At 57.5% G+C, this 17,784-nt stretch overlaps 1 protein-coding gene across 5 annotated transcripts in view; it reads right to left on the bottom strand.

The window, feature by feature from the left end:
- Positions 1-17,784, bottom strand: part of GAK (cyclin G associated kinase) — a 54,672-nt gene that overhangs the window by 1,114 nt on the left and 35,774 nt on the right. For 4 of the 5 annotated variants that reach the window (XM_032856784.1, XM_032856816.1, XM_032856807.1 and 1 more), the window contains exons 12-26: positions 17,085-17,134; positions 16,410-16,558; positions 15,745-15,867; positions 14,722-14,855; positions 12,069-12,263; positions 11,525-11,642; positions 11,105-11,184; positions 8,504-8,697; positions 7,639-7,785; positions 6,981-7,451; positions 6,410-6,583; positions 5,806-5,916; positions 4,494-4,610; positions 879-1,106; positions 247-395 (exon numbers count right to left, since the gene is read on the bottom strand). In XM_032856784.1, the coding sequence (XP_032712675.1) occupies positions 247-395; positions 879-1,106; positions 4,494-4,610; positions 5,806-5,916; positions 6,410-6,583; positions 6,981-7,451; positions 7,639-7,785; positions 8,504-8,697; positions 11,105-11,184; positions 11,525-11,642; positions 12,069-12,263; positions 14,722-14,855; positions 15,745-15,867; positions 16,410-16,558; positions 17,085-17,134 (2,440 nt within the window). The remainder of the gene's footprint in view (positions 1-246; positions 396-878; positions 1,107-4,493; positions 4,611-5,805; positions 5,917-6,409; positions 6,584-6,980; positions 7,452-7,638; positions 7,786-8,503; positions 8,698-11,104; positions 11,185-11,524; positions 11,643-12,068; positions 12,264-14,721; positions 14,856-15,744; positions 15,868-16,409; positions 16,559-17,084; positions 17,135-17,784) is intronic. The other variant, XM_032856793.1, reaches the window with a different exon arrangement.

The following is a 17,784-nucleotide window of genomic DNA, read 5'->3' as shown; positions in this document are numbered from 1 at the left end:
TCTGGGGTTCCATCCGGTCAGGTCTCCAGAGCAGCGAGGCCCTTAATCACCCCGAAACATGTCCAAAAACACAGGTTAAATGTCAAGGGAAGCTGCTGCTGTCTCCGCAAGCATGCTGACCACAACCCTTTCATGTCTGAGAGTCAGAAGCCTCCCACAGTGGCTGCTGGCTGGCTCGGGGTGCAGGTCAATCCTGCCCGCAGGAACCCCCTCTCTGTAGACCTGGGGTGGCCAGCACCCCCTCACCTTCAGCTTGAGTGGGTCGGTGTCCCGCGCCTGCTCCTGCCTCCGCATCTCGGCCATGGTCCTTGGCCCCTTCCTGTCAGCCTTGGAGGAGAAGCCCTGGTCGGACAGCAGGTCCTCAAAGTCGCTCTCGGACACTCTTGGCTTCTGACCTATGGGCAAACGGAGGCTTGGCCAGCAGACAACACTATGGGGGTCCCACCCATGGGTGCAGGCTGGGTGAGGCCCACCCAGAGGACAGGGTGCTGTCGGGACACCTCAGAGGAAAGGCTGTTCAGAAACGGGCGGCCTATCTCTGTGCGGCACACACCACAGCCCACAGCCTGCAAGACTGTTTGGAGGTCAATGACGCTTTGAGATTGAAGGACAGCCACGCCCGTCACCTCCTGGGGTTAACCCAGGTGTACCGTCCCCATGACAGACAGGGCTGCGGGCTCCTGGAGAGCGTGGGTCTGGTGGCCATGGCCAGGCCCCAGCATCTTCTTCTAGTCCACAGGAGCCCCCGCTGAGGGAACAGACCTGGGCCCCGTGAACACTCTCCCCTAGGTTGGGCCACGAGGTGGAGAACAGGGCAGAACACTAACTACTTCCTAGGAACCATGAAGAAGCCACCCAAGGACATGAGGAGGACTTACCGAAGCTGGGGGCACGGACCCCCCTCTCCTCTCGGCTGCCGATCACACTCAGGTTGGCGGCATAGTTGGGCCTCGGCTGTGCACTGGCTTTTAGGGGTGGCTTGGCCTGGGGGGGCCGTGGGGTGCCCTGGGCTGGGGGCCGACTTGTCTGCTGCCAGGAGCTGCTGCCGGTGGGAGGAGGGACTGTTTTGGGCCCGAAACCCCCAGGGGCAAATCCAGCAGGTGCACCTGGGGAGATAGGTCACAACAGGGTGAGTGTCTAAACGTGTGATGGCTGTCGCGTCCTGGAGAAGCTGCTATGGACAGGGGCACTGCCATCACCAGGACTTCATGTCCACGGGGGCTGGGGACAGTGGGGACACTCGGAGACAAGCGCTGGGCCTGCCTCCCCACTCGCCCTCAGAAGGCACGGCTGCTTCTTGGAACAGACACCCAGCGAGCTGCACAACCAGCACCAGGCCCCCAGGTCCTGGCTCCATGGCCAACCTGCAGCAGCAAACACAGCCACACCAGCGTGCATGCGTGCATGCGTGTGCGGCGACCACATGCAGGGACGCGTGTAAGCGAGGTCAGACACTCCTCTATGCCCCTCCCCGGGGCCATCATTCCGAGACTGCTCCAGAGTCGGGATCAGAGCACAGGCTTTGCAGCTGGTGCTTCTCACGCAGGACCTGCTCCTTCTCACTGTGAGCAGCTATTTTGGGCAGAGATGCAACATGGTGTGTTCACTCCCTGACCCCTGGGAGGGCGTCATGGCTGCTCCCGTTTTGGGCATCGCGAAGCCACGATCAACATGGTGTGCAAAATTTTGCTGTGTCTCTGGAATAAATGGTCGTTGCACTTTTGTGGGAAACCAGTGAGCCATCTCAGACCCCCACCAGCACCTGGGGCCACACTGCTTCTACCGTGGCCGCACCCTGGGGCGGCCCCAGCCAGGTGGCCCCGTGCTGGGCACCCAACACCCCCTCCCACATTCTAAGCTGATGGCTCTGGTTGTTGCGGTGCTCACGTATCCGAGGCATCTGTCCGAGAGCAGACACCTGGCTCAAAAATGTGTTTTCCGCATCCACAGCTTGTCCTCCCCACCCCTCAGTCAGCACACTCCAGGATGACGACATGCCCTGTGTCATTCCCTCCGCTGTGCTTTGTGGTGACATGCAAACCATGCCTGGGTTCCAGAGATGACCTCCTCCATGTTCTCCTCCTCCAAGAGCTCAAGTGTCTCTTGTTCATGTTTCAATCCAGGACTCATGCCGAGCTGCCTGCTGTGAGGCGTGAGGGTTAGCGTGATGTCACTTGTCTGTCGCAGTGGCTTTGCCCCTCTGTCAAAAATCCGCTGGCCTTGCATGTGTGGGTCCACTCGTGGGTCCCGAGTCCATTCGGCTCTGATACCATGCGGTGCTGGGTTCAGCACCTACAGCGTAAGCCCGAAGCTGGGCGTGGGGTGGGTGACACTCCCATGCTCCTTTCCGTTACGAAATACTCTAGCCACTCGTGGTCCTGACATCCCAAGTAAATGTCCCTATGAGCTGGTCCGCGTCCTCGGCTGCCCGTATCAGCTCCTCACCTGCAGCCCCATCACACAAGCCCATCTTGCTTGCTGTGAACAGCCTTCCCTGCGCTGTTGACAGGGGCGCCAAGTGCTCTTGCCAGGCCCATGATGGGGCTGACCCTGTTCCCCGGTCGCAGAACGTTCCTGGAATAAACCCTCCTTGGCTGCAGTGCACAACTGTGTGAGGACAGTTCCCTCTGCCAGTTGTTTTGATCAGAGTCTCTGTCTACATTCATGAGAGACACAGCCCTGCAGGGGTTTTTTTGCACAGACTCTGGTTTTGGTCATCAGGGTATCACAAACTTCCTAAAATTGACTGGAAAAATTTCCTCCTCTTTCTACTTCCTGGAACACACTGGCGAATCAGTATGAATTCTTGAAACATTTGGTAAAATTCTCCAGGGAAACCGTCCACGTAGCACCGGAGATTCCCTTCTGGGAGACTTCCAAGTGTGAATTCGTCTCCCTCCCAGTTACGGGGATATTCCCACAACGTGCTCAGCACTCGCGGGTTCTCCTGGAGACCCGCTCTGAGGACACGACCAATGTCACTGCCCACGGCCCTCGTACCCTCGCCATCCTCAAGGTCTGCAGGGATGTTCCTGTGTCCTTGCTTGATCATCCTTTCACTCTGTCCCTCGTAGAGCTTTGTCTGCGATTTTACTGATTTTTGAGCTCTCTTGATATTTTAAAAAAATCAGATTCTGTTTCATTAGTTTTCTACTTCACGGATTTTGGCTCTTTATTACTTCCTTCCATCTGTTTGGGCTTATTCTGCTATCTTTTCAGACACCCCCAGGCTGACAAGAAGGCCGCAAGCACCCGCTCAGTGTCTTTTGCCCAGTTTAGTGCACCCTCCTGTTTCCTAAATAACTCACTTACTGCTCAGCACTGAAGCACATGAAGACTGACCGTTATCCTCCCGTCCCTGGTTTCCAGTCCATGTGGTTGGGGGACCTCTGCAGTCTTGACAAAGGCTCAGGAGTGCCTGGGAGTGGGTGTGGTCCGCGCTCCGGCTGGGACCACTACAGGGTGCAGGGCCCTGCCAGCAGGGGCACCCCCAGCCACTCCATCACTGTGCCATCCTCACATCCAACCCTTCGTCCAGTGGCCTGATCACTCGAGGACTCTGACATCTACAACCAGAGTCTGACTTTGTCTATTTCTACTTTCCTTCCATCCTTTCATCAGGATCGCCTGTTTCCTGAGGGCATGTGAGGCCTGGGGCCGTGCTGCAGCCCTGAGGGCCAGGCTCCAGCCCAAGGATGTGTCACTCAGGACCTGAAAGGTCTGACCCCCGCAGCAGGAGGCTCTGGGCAGCCCACCCAGTGTGAGCGGCCAGAGAGACTGCGCAGGCACAAAAGGCCAAGGGCAAACCCACACTCCCAGGAATGCCCTCAGAGACATGGCGCAACCTGAAGCGCCAGCAGCTAATCCAAGAAGGAAAGCCACAGGGCTCAACCAGACTGACTCGGGGCGAGCCCCGACGTAGCAGAGACGGGCGGGGGAGGGCAGGCGATCCTGCAGGCCCAATGCGCGTCTCAAGAGGGGAACAAGAGTACAAGATGCCAGGAGTCTTCCCAGCACCAAGGAACATCGTCTCCAAACCAAACTGAAGGCTGACTAGGCACTGCGAGGGGCAGCAGGGAGCGGCCACGAAGCTCCCATGGGAGGAGAGCTCTGTGGCCTGAGGCCCGATGCCCTGAGTAACGAGCCTTCCCAGCAGACATCTTTCCAGCCTGGAGTTTCACCTGCTACCTGACTGCCAAGGAATAAGGAACCTGCTTGGGGACTCTCGGTCTTGATACTCAATGCTCCACATGCATCTGGAGATAACAGAGGGACCCTGAGGACATATCCCCAGGAGATTCAAGGCCACAGGCAGCAGGCATGGGCACTGGGTGCAGGTGGTTCATCCATCCCTCCATGACTCCAAGTGCCTGTGTCCCACATGTGCCTCATGCCTCCCGGTGTTAGCTTGGCTCACAAGCCCCTATGAGGGGAGCAGGGCCACCGACTGCACCCTCCTGCCAGGAGCCGGTACTCTGGGCCCCACATGTCACCTTGGAGGCCAGAACTGAGGTCACCGAGGTCTGCAAACGGGTCCAGGCTCTGAGACTTGGTCCAGCTAGCCGGGGGCCCAGGGGCAGCAGGCTGGCCTCCTGAAGAGAAGAAGGGACCTGGAGAAGGGCAGAGGGCATGAGATGGTGCAGCCCCAGAACACTCCTGAGGCCACACTCGGTTACTGTCTGCGCCCCACCAACCCCAGACACAGCTGTACATGCAGCCAGAGCTGCCTCCTCACAGGAGCTAGCCTCCACGTCACGTGGCTCTGATCCTCAAGTCCCACTTCCCAGAACCCACGTCAAGTGTGAGTGTGCTTTATGCTGTTCCTCACAAGAGCAAAAGCTAGTCAGTATTCTAACTGTGAGACACAGTGGGGTCTGAAAGAGTTACCACTGTGCACCCCATGACGGAACATTATACAGTTGTTACAAGTAATTGCTGTTCCTACATAAAGAGTTCTTACAAATCGATTAAAAATTAGTTGAATTTCAAGGATGCCTGCCTGGGTGGCTCAATTGTTAAGCATCTGCCTTCCGCTCAGGTCATAATCCCCGGGGTCCTGGGATCAAGCCCCGTATCGGGCTCCCTGCTCGGCAGGAAGCCTGCTTCTCCCTCTCACCTCCCCCCTGCTTGTGTTCCCTCTCTCTGTGTCTCTGTCAAATAAATGAATAAAATCTTTTAAAAAAAGAAGTTGAATTTCAGAGATGCCTGCGTGCCATAGTTGGTTGAGTATGACTCTTGGTTTTGGCTCAGGTCATGATCTCAGGGTCATGAGATTGAGACCCAAGTCAGGATTCTTTCTCCCTCTGCCCCTCCTGTTCATGCCCTCTCTCCCTCTCTCTAAATGAGTAACATTTTAAAAAGCTGAATTCCCTCCGTGAAAAAAGAAATATGAATAACTTAAAACATGCAAAATAATAGCTGACTTCCTTCCTAACGAAAAAACGCAAATCAAGAGACAGTATCTCCAAAGTCCCCATCTGGCCCTGGGGAGAGCCTCAGGCTCGGGGTTGCTCCTGGGCAAACACAGCAGTGAATGGTACTAGGAGGGGACACAGGTCACAGGCCTGCCCCAACAGCTCACTACTGGAGCATTCCTGAGAGGACAGGGCATGGCCCCACAATGCCAGATACGGCACAGACCCCCAGGGGCCTCCAGGAGGCAGAGGAGCCACGGGACACAGGACAACACCAAGGAGTGCTATGGGGACCCTTTGCATCACCTCCCACTGAGGCCTCCTGGCTCACACACTCCTCTGGGAGTGGGCTCCCACCTGAGAACCAGCCTCCATGGGGCTGGGCTCGTACCTTCTGCAGTGGTCGAGGGGGTCGGCGCCTCGGCCCAGGCCTCCCAGCCTCCTAACAGATCTGGGTGGCTGGTCGAGGCTGTCATCTTGCCGGGCTCCGCCGGTAGGTCCCCTGGAAAGACAGCAGTGCTACCCCGGGGTAACCCCTGTTGGGGGCAGGCAGCAACAGCCTCCTCTGTCCCCCTTCATGTGTGAGCAGGGCTGGGCTCACACCCCACCAGGGTCCCGAGAGAGCTGCTCTGGGCTTGGCCCACACCAAGCCGCTTTCTTTTTCCTCGGAGGTCCAACGACATGTCACGTGGTCCCTGAACTAACCAAGTGCATAAGGAGGTCAGCAAGCAGAGCCGCCATTCACAGAGCAACAAGCGTCCACACATCTTCAAAGACCCCCCTCCACCCTGTGGCTAGCCGCATGGACTCACGGCTAGGTGCTGGTGCCCCCAGAACTGCCTTTTGCCCTCCTCTGAAGCCCCGCATGGGGAGGACAGCTGCAGGCTGGTCACCTTGCCAGGGGAGGGGGAACCCAGAGCACCCCTTCGTTGGCCTAGGGCCCGCAGGAGGTGACCATGCCACCCACCTTGGCAGGCCCCGACTTCAATGCTTACCCAGGTGCAGGAAGTCAGTGCTGCAGGCTGGGGGTGGGGCGCTGTGGGTGGACGGGAAGGATGCAGGGGCCGTGGCAGGAGATTCCGAATTAAGAAGTTCACCGAAGAGGTCAGGCTTGGAGCAGAGCTGGCTGCCTGAACCAGATGGCAGTAGGAGAGGATCAAACGGGTCGGCTGCTGAAAAACACCCAGAAAGTGGGCAGATTGGAGGCTCTGTGTGGTGCCTTCGGCCCCAGGTATCAGCCTCAAGGTCAAGCAGGTCCCAGCCAGCGCGACAGCCCCTCAGACCCAGGCTGAGGCCGCACCATCCGCTCCAAGGCGGCGCCGGACGCCAGAAGGGCCTCACCCTAGACTCTCCCAGGAGAGGCAGACTGTGAGAGGAGGGAGAGGGAGTGCCTCAGGGGCCCTGGGAGTCTGCCCGCAGAGCAGCCAGCAACTCCAGCAGGTAGCCGAGGGGCCAGGCGCTGACACTCCCCGTTCACTGTCAGGAGCCCCTCCCAGGGAACCCTGACAGCATGGCCAAAGGACGAAGACCCTCTCCTCTATTTCCCCACCAGACGGAGTAACGTACCAGCTGCAGCCTGCCCTTCCTGGGGCGGGCTCTGTGCGCTCAAGGAAGGGGCCGGGCTTGCGAAGAGCAGGGGGGCCTCTCCACCCAGCAAATCGCCTGAGGGGACTTCTGGAGCCGTGTCAGGGGCCCCCAGGAGGCAGTTGAGCAGGTCAGCAGTACTGGGGGCTGCCCCACAGGCCTGAGAGGGAGGTGCCAACCCCGCCTCGGAGTTCAGCCCCAGGAGGTCGACACTGTCCTCCTGCAGCGTGGGCTCCTGCGGCGTGGCCGGTGTGACCGCGTCAAAAATCAACTCTCGCTCTTGCACCCTCGCTGCCGGGCCTGGTGTGTCCTCGTCAGCTGCGTCCCTGCTCTCTGCTGAGAGCGTCGCTGCTTCCTCATCAGAAGGCTCACTGCCCGCTGCATCCTCGGCCGGGGCTGACGCACTCTCCTTGGCAAAGCGACCTTCGGGGCCCGTTTCAGGGTCCTTCTCCTCTGAGAAGAGAAGCACAGTAGACAGGACGGCAGAGTGAGGCCTTGCCGGAAGCCGCAAAGTGGAGGGTCTGGGAACAGCTGACCCCAGAGAAAGCGTTCAGGCCTGAGGGGAGAAGATGTCGCCTGCATGGCAGGCTGGATCCGATGGCTTGGGGGCACAGGGTCCCTGGAGGGGGCCCGCACCCACCGTGCCAATCTAGCGTGTGGAGGAAGCGGCTGCTGTCCGTGCTGCTGCTCTGCGGTGAATCGGACTCTGTGGGCTCGGCATCCAGAGAGCCGGCATCAGCATCGTACTGGGCGGTGGAGCCAGGCTGCCTGGGGAGCTCTGGCTTCCCTGCCAGGGAGAAGACCACGTCAAGGACCCAGCCCACAATGCCACCACCGCCTGCTGTGGCCAGCCAGGTGGCTTCAGGGCCAAGGCCCCGGGTTGCCAAGCGTCTCATGGAGTGGCCAGGCCACACGGCCGAAGCCCTGAGGAACCTGCACTGACCACCAGACAGGGTCCAGTCCGTGAGCAGCTCCCAGTTCGCCCAGACATGGCCCCATGCCACTCATGTGGACACAGACACTTCCCAAGGAAGAGACCGTAAGATGAGCAAACTGAGAACGTGAAGACGACCATGTCGTCGTCAGGAAGTGAGATCACACGCCCTGCCCGATGATGGATGCGTGTAGCCCTTCTAAATGCTTTCGAAACAGCCAACCCGGCGAGCGACTGCCTGCCCTGCTCTGCCCTGCGGGTCCAAACAAAGCCTTGACTTCTTCCAGGTATGCTGAAAACAGCACGCAACTCCAGCCTGACCCACGATGACCCCGAAGGTCAGGTGCCGCCCAGCATCCTGGGGTTCTGGGAGCAGCCACAGAGGCGTGAACCCGGGAAATGCGAGCACGTTGGGCATGAAAGCTGGTGTCGGGGAAGGTCCCAAGTCGGGGCTCTGGGCCGCCTTCTGCCCATGCACAGCCGGACCCCGGGATGGGGATGAGCTCAGCCCCCAGGAGTCTCCAGTGGCAGCAGCACCACCACCTACATGTTTGGAACACAAGAATCTCACCAAATTTAGAGAGAATGTCTTGCTGCTCCTCCCGGCTGGAAAACAGGATTTTGGGGTTCAGTCCCCTCATGCTGGTGCTCTCCCAGGGTGGAGCCTCCCGGCTGGGCCTGTCTCTGGGCTCCACCTCCACCTCCAGGTTCACTTGGAATAAATCCGGGTATTTCTCCTGAATGTCACACGCGTCTAGGTCATACCTACAAGGGGAGGCCAGATGCCAGTTAGGAAGGACTTTTCACGGTCAGTCAGCCCATGTTAACCAGAAAGTGAGCATGAAGTGGCACGTGTGCTTGCCGGGGCAGGTGTGCCGGCAGGACACGGCCCCTCTGCTGTGGGAGTGTGGGCGGCCCTCACCCCCAGCCCCGTGATCCAGATCGGGCACTCAGGGACCTTACATGTGCGTTTCCATCAAACAACACTGTCCACCCTGCCAAAAATCCCCAACTGCTCACAGGTGCCCGTAAAACCAAGAGCTCTGGGGAGGGTAGCAGGGCAATGGGAGGCAGAGCACGCAGCTGGCGGGAGAGGAGAGACAAGTTACGCCAAGACCCGGTGTAGGGGCATCACTGCAGGGTCACCGTCAGATCACTGAATTTGAGTTCGGGGAGCTCCGAAGCTCTAGGGAGTCCAGCATTTCCCCTGTGTTCCCTCAGGTCATCTCAGACAATGTGCTCACAGACCATGCTGCTGAGGCCCATTCCTCAGCAGGGCAGCAGGCTCCCAGCCTCCATGTTCTTTTAAGTCACCTGACGTCTCTGGGCATTACTTATTTCAAAAGGGGCAGCAGGTTCCTTAGTGACCCAAGCTGTGGAGGGAGCCGCCCTTGGTCCTCTGTGACATCTGCAAGGCACCCATAGCCCAAAACGAAACACAGCCACCGGGCAGTGGGGCTACGGACATGGAGGCAGACTGGGTGGTCAGTCTGGGTAGAAAAGCCTGGCAGACTTCAAGTCTTACTTCCAGGGACTCAAAGAAATAAAGTAAGTGAGCAGGTATGACCCTAATGTGGAACATCACTGGTTTCAATCCTTCCCACTCTTCTAGAGACAAAACCACCTTTGTGCGAGGGGAGGACACCCAACAGGGCAGCTACGTGGGCAACAACAGCCCAAAGCCGAGCTCCTCTTGCTGGGGCAACAAGGGCAGGAGCAGAGCTCCTCGGGCTCTCAGGCCACCGTGCACTTCCTCCCTCTCTCTACCGGGCACCCATAACAAGGAGACGACGTGGGTCACCACACCACCAGGCAGGAGTGGCTTCCAGGGGAACCGCAGGGATAAGACCCAAGGCAGCGATGTCAGTCAAGGGGGAGTCCAGCAGCCAGCAGGAGCCAGGGGAGGCCTAGACCCCCATCCACAAGGAAGGAGCGAGGCAGGGGTCCACACAAAGGAGCACATGACCTCTGCAGGCTCAGCTCTGGGGGCCACAGGGCCTTGGGGGCAGCTCTGGGCACCACGCTGGTGAACCCCCCTCCCCCCCTCCCCACCCTGCCTCATCCCTGAGGATGGCCTCTGGGGCTCGGCCTACCCAGCTCACCCCACAGGCCAGTGAGGGAACAATGAGGGTCTGTGAGCAGGGCCACTACCCCCATGACCCCGCCCCGCAAAGCAGGAGGCCATAAGGCCCAGGCCTCACTAGATGGCAGAGAGGGGCCCAGGTCTGGAGAATGCGAGACCTGGGCAGCCACAAGCAGTGGTTCCCAGAGCTCCTCCCCAGCTCTCCTTTCATCCCTGGAAGGACGCTTCCAGGGACGAAAGGTGGGTGGTAGGTGTGCATGCGTGTGAGACGAAGGGGAAAAATGGCCAGCTGGAATCAAAATGCCCCCTGGGGCATCTGGGGGGTACTGTCAGTTAAGTGTCTGACTTGGTCTCGGCTTAGGTTGTGATCTCAGGGTCATGAGACCGAGCCCTACACTGGGCTCGTGCTAGGTGGGGAGCCTGCCTGGGATTCTCTCTCCCACTCGCATGTGCTCTCTCTCTGTCCCAAATGCCCACTGTGCCGACCTGTCCCACTACCTGAGCCCCTCCGCCTCAAATATAAGGTGTGCATACCCACCACGGACTAGGAGCCAGGTGTCTGAGGCCCTTACGCGGGACTCTAACAAGGTAACGAATCTGGGAACATAAACTAAAGAGCCCTGGGTGAGTCAAGAGGATTATCCCCGACTGCGTGTATTTTGGTTTTATCTCTAACCCCAGACGATGGACTTCCCCCAATCACCTCCGACCTCAGTGCCTAGCAGAGCACTCCCATGTCCTAGGTGCTCTCTGCGTCAAAGACCAATGAACACCCATTCAGCTGTTCATTCCATATCCAGTGTGTCAATGGCTACATTCTAACAAGAAATGCACCAGGTCAGTCCCCAGGTCCCAGAGGTGCACGGTGGCAGCTGCCACAGCCCACTGGAGGCGTCACCTGCTGGATTGTAAGCACGCTCAGAGGCGGGGAGAGACCCAGGACTGGAGTACAGTGTGGCAACCCAGCCGTGGAGGAACCACATCGCCCGCCAGCATCCAGCGCACGGCACTCATTTCCACAGGGTGCACAGCAGGCGGACACTGTGCCCCTGACCCTCCTGACCTCTCCCACGTGTGACATCCACATACTTGGCAAATTTCACAGTCGTTGCATTCCGAGGCACAAAGCCTGTGTGGAACTGGACCTGGAACATCTTCATGGACGCCACCTGCAGAGAGGGTGCAGACAGGAGATGCTTGAGCTGGGGAGGGCACGTCACGTGCTCACACCTCACACACACGCTTCCCGACTGACGGGCTGAGAAGCCTGATGCACAGCGCCCTCCTGACAAGCAGCTTCTCAGGGTCTGAGGTAGGGCAGCCTCAGAGCCGTAACTCAGCAGGCCCCACGCAGACAGCATCCCGCAGCACGGGGAACTCCAGGCGTTTTGGGCTAAAATCCCCTCTGCCTTGTACCACACAAGGCACTTCTCACTGAACACTGGGCCCGAGAACCCCCAGCGAGAACCCACGGACTGACAGCCCAGGATGGCCTGAGTGCCCACGTACCTTAGCCTGCAGTCTTCCTCCCAGCGTGGACCTGGCATGGTAGATTATAATAAGCACGTCTCCTTGCACGGTTATGCCCAGGGGGATGACTGCTTTGCCATCCTCAATTTTGAAATCCCTGAAAAGCGGAAGAATGAAGAAAGGTTCACAAGTCACACACACAGCTTTCCAGAGAGCAGTGGTCCTGGAAGGCTGCGGCTCTCTGGCAAGAACCTCGAGTTCCCCTAACGCACCAACCCTGAGATCCACACGCTCTCATTTTGCTGGGCTTCCTGCCAAATTATTCTGGGAGGGGGTGTTACTCTGGGAATGGACTTCTAAGAAGCTACTCCTCAGCACACCGGTCAGGGAACCTCTCACACCTGTCACCCACCGGCTAGGACAGGATCATGGAGCCTGTTCCTGCTCTGCACCTTGACCTCAGATAGGGCCTCAGCACCTTTCCACAGCTCGGCCAGACTTTCTCCTTAGAAGTCTCCCGGAGGAGGGAAAGTGAATGAATCTGAAGGCCATAGAACACAGAGGCCCCGAGCTCAGAGCTCACCTCATCTTGTCATACTCCTGAGATGTGGTGGTCACACGCTCGTCCCCCACATAGACCTCACAGAAGGGCCGGCAGCCATTCCTCTGCTTGCTGAACAGCGGCACGGGTGTCATGACCACGGCTTTCACCAAGATCGGCTTGCTGTGGGGCGTGATGGGCTCCTCTGCCACCATGTCGCACATGTACTCAATGTACCTGCAGGGGCCAGAGGCACCCCACGTCACCCGCCTGCCATGTCCCTTAGCACCCCACACCTGGTTTCTGACATGAGTACTCAATGCACCAAACAGCTCACCGTACCTGGTTTCCACAGACACAAGTACTCAGTGTGACACGCAGCTCACCACACCTGGTTTCCACAGACACGAGTGCTCAGTGCATCTGGTTCCCGACAGATATGGGTACTCAGTGTGACTAACTTTCCTTGGAGCAGTGTGCTCTAGTTTCATTGCACAATTTATGATGTAATTTTCATTTGGTTTAAAATATCTTTAAGCTTCCCTTGAAACTTTTTCTTTAACTCATGGGTAATACAGGAGTAGATTAATTTTGAAAAATTTAGAAAATTTTCCAACTATCAGTTATTAATTTCTTTTTAAAAATATTATAAAGCAGGGGCACCTGGGTGGCTCAGTTGGTTGGGCAGCTGCCTTCGGCTCAGGTCATGGTCCCGGAGTCCCGGGATCGAGTTCCGCATTGGGCTCCTGGCTCCACGGGGAGTCTGCTCCTCCCTCTGACCCTCTCCTCTCTCATGCTCTCTCTCACTCTCTCTCAAATAAATAAATAAAATCTTAAAAAAATATAAAGCAATCTCCACAGCCCACATGGGGCTCATACTTACCATCCGATGCTCCTGACTGAGCTAGCCAGGTGCCCTTGTTGGTTACCAATTCCTGGTGTAGCTTTATTATAAACACACCTCGTGGGACTGCTATCCTCCCATGACTGTAGCTTAATGGCCCAGAATATGATCCTTCTTACTGAATGGTCTATGAGTGCTCAAGAGGAACGTGTCTGTTTTGGTTGTTGGGTGGAAGGGCCTACAGATGTCATCCAGATGGCTGCCTAGAACTGACCATCCAAGTTCTTGTTTCGTTCACTGCCAAGGCAGGAATGTTGATGCCTACACTATAACTGTGACTGCCCATTTCTCCTTCCAGTTCTGTTTTCTGCTCTAAAAATCTAGAATCCGCTCTCATGTCTGTCACTCCTCCAGCTCACCTGGTTGGTTTTCTCGGCACCTGTGGGGTGCACACACCAGGCATCTGTCTCAAAGAGACAGGGAAGGAGTGGGGAGTGGCTTCCAAGCAGGAGGCAAGGGTGGCCACTTCTGAGAGTGGGTCTCATATGGCATCGCGCTAGGAGACTTGCTCGGGGAGCTCTCCCCGTGACAGGATACCTGCACTCGTCTCACTCACACCACGAAGCCAGGATGCCCACACCCCATCCACGCCCGTGCAACCCACCAACACGCTGAGTGAGCACGTAAGTGCACCAGAGAGGGAGCACCAGACTTTCTCAGCGAGGCTCACCCTGCAACAAAGCCTGGCCACCTGACCCGCAGAGGCAGAGAAGCACGTGTGGGCTCTCTGAGCCACTAAGTCTGCAATGACCAGTCACGGGGCACCTGTGCCCCCACCCTCCGTCTTCCTCTGTCTGCATGGGACGCAGGGCTCCTCCCAACAGGTCATCGCTGGGTGCTGCTGCTCTCTTGTCCAGTCTGACGATCCCCCCCTAACAGGCACGTCTAGAGCTCGACTGTGAAGGCCGGGTTCTCCTGTTTTCTGTTTCTCATTTCTTCTTTTTCTTTGGCATTTTCCTCCAATAAGTGAGCACTTTTTATGACTCCGCTGATCTCCCCTGCTGACTTACTAACTCTCAGACTCAGAACCTTTACTGGTTGCCTGGGTTCAGACAATGCCTCTGATGTCTCTCCGTGAGGGGTCTCCATAAGGGGGTCTCCATGTGGGGTCTCCGGCAGATGAAGTCCGGTGCATCTGAGTGGGTCTTCTGTTTGTTGAGGGTTTCACCCTGTTTTGTGTCCTCTGAACTTTGGAGGTTTGGCATCTTGTTAATTTTGGGACTTCCTCAGCAACCGTGTCTGCTCATGTTGTCCTCCCCATCGTTCTGCCTCCTGCAATGGCCCGGCAGGCCTGGCTGCCCAGCCCCCTTCCCATGACCCCTCTCTGAGCTTCGACTGGGTGACACCTCCGGCCCTGCCCTCAAGAGGCTGAGACCCTTCCCTCAACTCCTGGAGAGCAGTCTCCACTAACCCTGCCCTTTTCCCCATCTGGCATCTGTGTGCGAGACTCACAGTTCCCGCCTTTGCGGCAGTGACCACAGGCTCTTACATCTTGCCCACCTTCTTCATTAGCGCCTTCCACACATTCACCAGGCACCTTACATATCCCGTCAGATACAATGGGGTCTTGTTCTGAAGCCACTAGGATTCCTGTCTGTCCCACAGGGGGACACTGTGGGTGTCCCTCTGGTGGCCAGCTAGGATTCAGGAGGGCACAGACTCCCCCTGCAGGTGTTGCCTCACCCACTTCTGCACACGGGCCCCAGAATCTGCCCACCCCCCAGCACCGTCAGCGACGACTCGGCCGAGGTTGATGTCGCAGACGGCCCTCCAGAGCACGGCGCACGGTACCTCTTGTGAGACGGCCAGATGCCCGGCGGGCAGCGCTTCATACTGAACATGTACACGGCAGCCTCCGCGGTGGTGAAGAGCCGGCAGAAGCACAAGAAGGAGCAGACGGCGACAGCAGACGCGGCTCTCCCGTCCTAGGACAGACAGCACAGGCCAGGCTTGCACAGCCGCGGCATCCGAGTCATATGCCTCCCTAGACAAGAGCCACAGGGGCTTCCCCCATCTCAGAACATACACGGAACTTACGAAAACCACACCTGACTGGGGAGTGGGGAACTCAGAGTCCAGAAGGAACCTAGGTCCCTCCCCGTGCAGGTGGGAAATTGGAAATAAGGCTTGTCCTCAGCCACAGTGAGGAGGGCAGAGACGGGGGTCCCATGAAGCAGAGTGGCCTCAGTGCCAGGCTGCTGAGGCTCCCGTGGGTGCTGCCTTGCGGGGAAAGGAGAGGATAACCCGTGGGGACCCCTCGTGTGCTGTAAAGAGGAGGAAGGGGACTGCCTATTTGGGCAGTCCTCCCCAAGAAGTGGAAGGGACCCACAGAAGGTGTGGGTCCCACAAGGCACAGGCAGCCACTGCTCCCTCCGGGGTCTGTGACCTTGAAATGACAGGGGCCATGCCAGGGTAGCTAGGCCTGGAGTCACCGGTTGCAGACACCAGGGCAGAAACTGCTCCTCAAAGGACCTGCCACGAGTCCACGGGCTGGCCCAGCATGTCCCAAACAGACCCTGGCCCTCCAGAAGCCAGCAGGCCACATTCAGTGGCCTCTCCGAGAGCAGTCACTGCAGGCGTCCCAAGTCTCGCCAGGGTTCTCCCCCGCTATCAGACAAGGCCTCTGATTGTGCGGAGGACCCCAGCTGCCCCGCTGGCCTCCCTCCTCAGTGCCCTGGATCTCACTTCCGCTCTCACTCCCTCAGCCAATCGTGAGTTTCCCCGGAGCATGGGTTATTTCCTCTGATTTATGTGATCTTCTCAAGCACCCCACCCCCAAGGTGAAAGGCAGGGATGGGGCAGCCTCACACTCACCATGCAGTGTACAACGCAGACGTTCTTGTGGTCTTGCCGGAGCCACGAATGCATGTTCCTGCAAACGCTGTACAGGCTGCGAAGGTTTGGGGCCCGCCTGGCTGCCCAGCCACACTCAGAGACCTGCGGGCAGAGGTCCTGGCTCTGCCTGTTTCCCCGCACCAGCTGGGGGTGCAGACATAGGGTAGGGGGGAGCCCCACCATGGGCACGGGCTCTGGACGGATGCCACCAGGGCCCCTGCTCCCGAGCTCTATTGCTCCATGATGTGTACCAAGCTATACAAACTTGGCAAAAAAACTGGAGAGCCTGCCCTTTCCCATGCTTGGCTCGCTCTAAATACCGTGAAACAGTCTGCGTCCCCTGTGGTCATTCATTAAGAAAACCATGTGGCCTCCCACAGCCTCACTGGTGAGGACCAACAAGGCCCCCTAGATTGGGGCAATTTTAGGGGACATAACAAAGCCCATATGACTGGAGTCGTCCAGAGAAAGCCCCTGTCCCCACCGTCTCCTGCATGTCCCCACGCTACCATACTCAAGCCCCCCAAACCAGAACCCTGGGCTCCGCCTGCTGCCACTGCTGCTGCTGGGGAATGCCACATGTGAGTCTGAGGGCCGACGAAGAAAACTGCAAGGAGTGAGGGGCAAATGTCCAGGCCACCCACCCGGTTATGAAACTTAGAGGACCGGTATGTTCTTGGGGACAGGTTGTAGACTGCATAGTGTCCCGGGTGCTTGGAGTCCAGAAACAACCGTACGTCTTCTATGTTATTTTTTATAGCTGACTCCACACCTTCCGCTGGGAATGACATCACTGAAAGAGAAAAGCCCGTGTCAGCCACAGGCAGGACAGTTGGCCACTGGGGCCCCTGCTCCTCACCTCCCCACAGCTGCTGACTGATCAGTCCAATGACTGCCAGGAATGGACAGAACACAGACCTCGCCACCCCGCCCACCCCTTGGGATCTCCAGACAGTGCCTCTGGGATGGGGAGTTTGGCTGGACAGCCTGAGGCACAACAGGGTCTCCAAGTATCTGGATTCTGATTTGGGTGTTTGGAGACCCAAGTTTTAAATGTGCTCTGCATCATGCCCCTCACCATCTCCGAGTTCTAGAAAGTTCCAGACCAGGGGAGAAGGTGGGTCAACGCTGGGACTGTCCATGGCAGGGCCTGGGGATATATGGACAGAGGGACAAGTGCCCCAGGCCCCATCTTGGGTAAGTGAGTGGCTGCCCAACAGGCACCCTCTCCTTCCCCACCACTCATACCCTGCCTCCCACGAGCCATAGTTAGGGAAGAAGCAGAAGCGTGTCCTTACAGTTAACGAAGGCAAACATACCAGCAATTCTGGATGTGATGTAAGAGATGTCCAAGTCTCCCTTTGCATAACTGGAATTAACAAGAAGAGCCTTGGTTATTACAGGAAATTTCTAGAGTTAGGTCATGAAACCCTAACCAGAGGGAGTCCTGCAGGGGCTCAGGCTGCGGCTCACGGGAACATCGTGTGTCCAAGTGTGCACCTGTCAGCATTGGGCCCGTGTGTCCAGAATAGAGGTGGACAAGAAGTTAGAAACTGCAAGTGATGGACAGGCCAAGACCCAGTGCAAACTGACTGCCAGTCTCCTCTAAAGACATATGGCAGTGGGAGCTGGTAACAAAAACACAAGACAGCACATCATGTCTGGCAAAAACTGAGTTCCAAGAGACAGAGAAGGCATCAGAACCAGACATGGCAGAGGCGTTGCCAGGACAGGACCAGGAACTAAAGAAGCTATGATTAACATGTAAGGGCTCTAACTGACAAAGTGAATGGCAGACAAGAACAGAGGGGCAGTGTGATCAGAGATAAAGGTTCCAAAAAAGGATCAAAAAGAAATGCTGGAGATAAAAACTGTGGCAGAATCGCTTCTCAGCCTTTTGGCTAAGACCAAGTGAAAAACTGGCAGAAATAAAGAATGCCTCTGAGGGGCTGATTAGCCCGAAGGCAGCAGAGGAAAGATCTCCGAGTTGGAAGATATAGCCACAGAATCCTTGAAAAA

The sequence above is a fragment of the Lontra canadensis genome, unplaced genomic scaffold (genome assembly GCF_010015895.1).
Source record: "Lontra canadensis isolate GAN:19392208 unplaced genomic scaffold, GSC_riverotter_1.0 scaffold1, whole genome shotgun sequence".
NCBI lineage: Eukaryota > Metazoa > Chordata > Mammalia > Carnivora > Mustelidae > Lontra > Lontra canadensis.
Note: the sequence above shows the minus strand (reverse complement) of the source record. Positions and strands in the feature narration are given on the sequence as shown.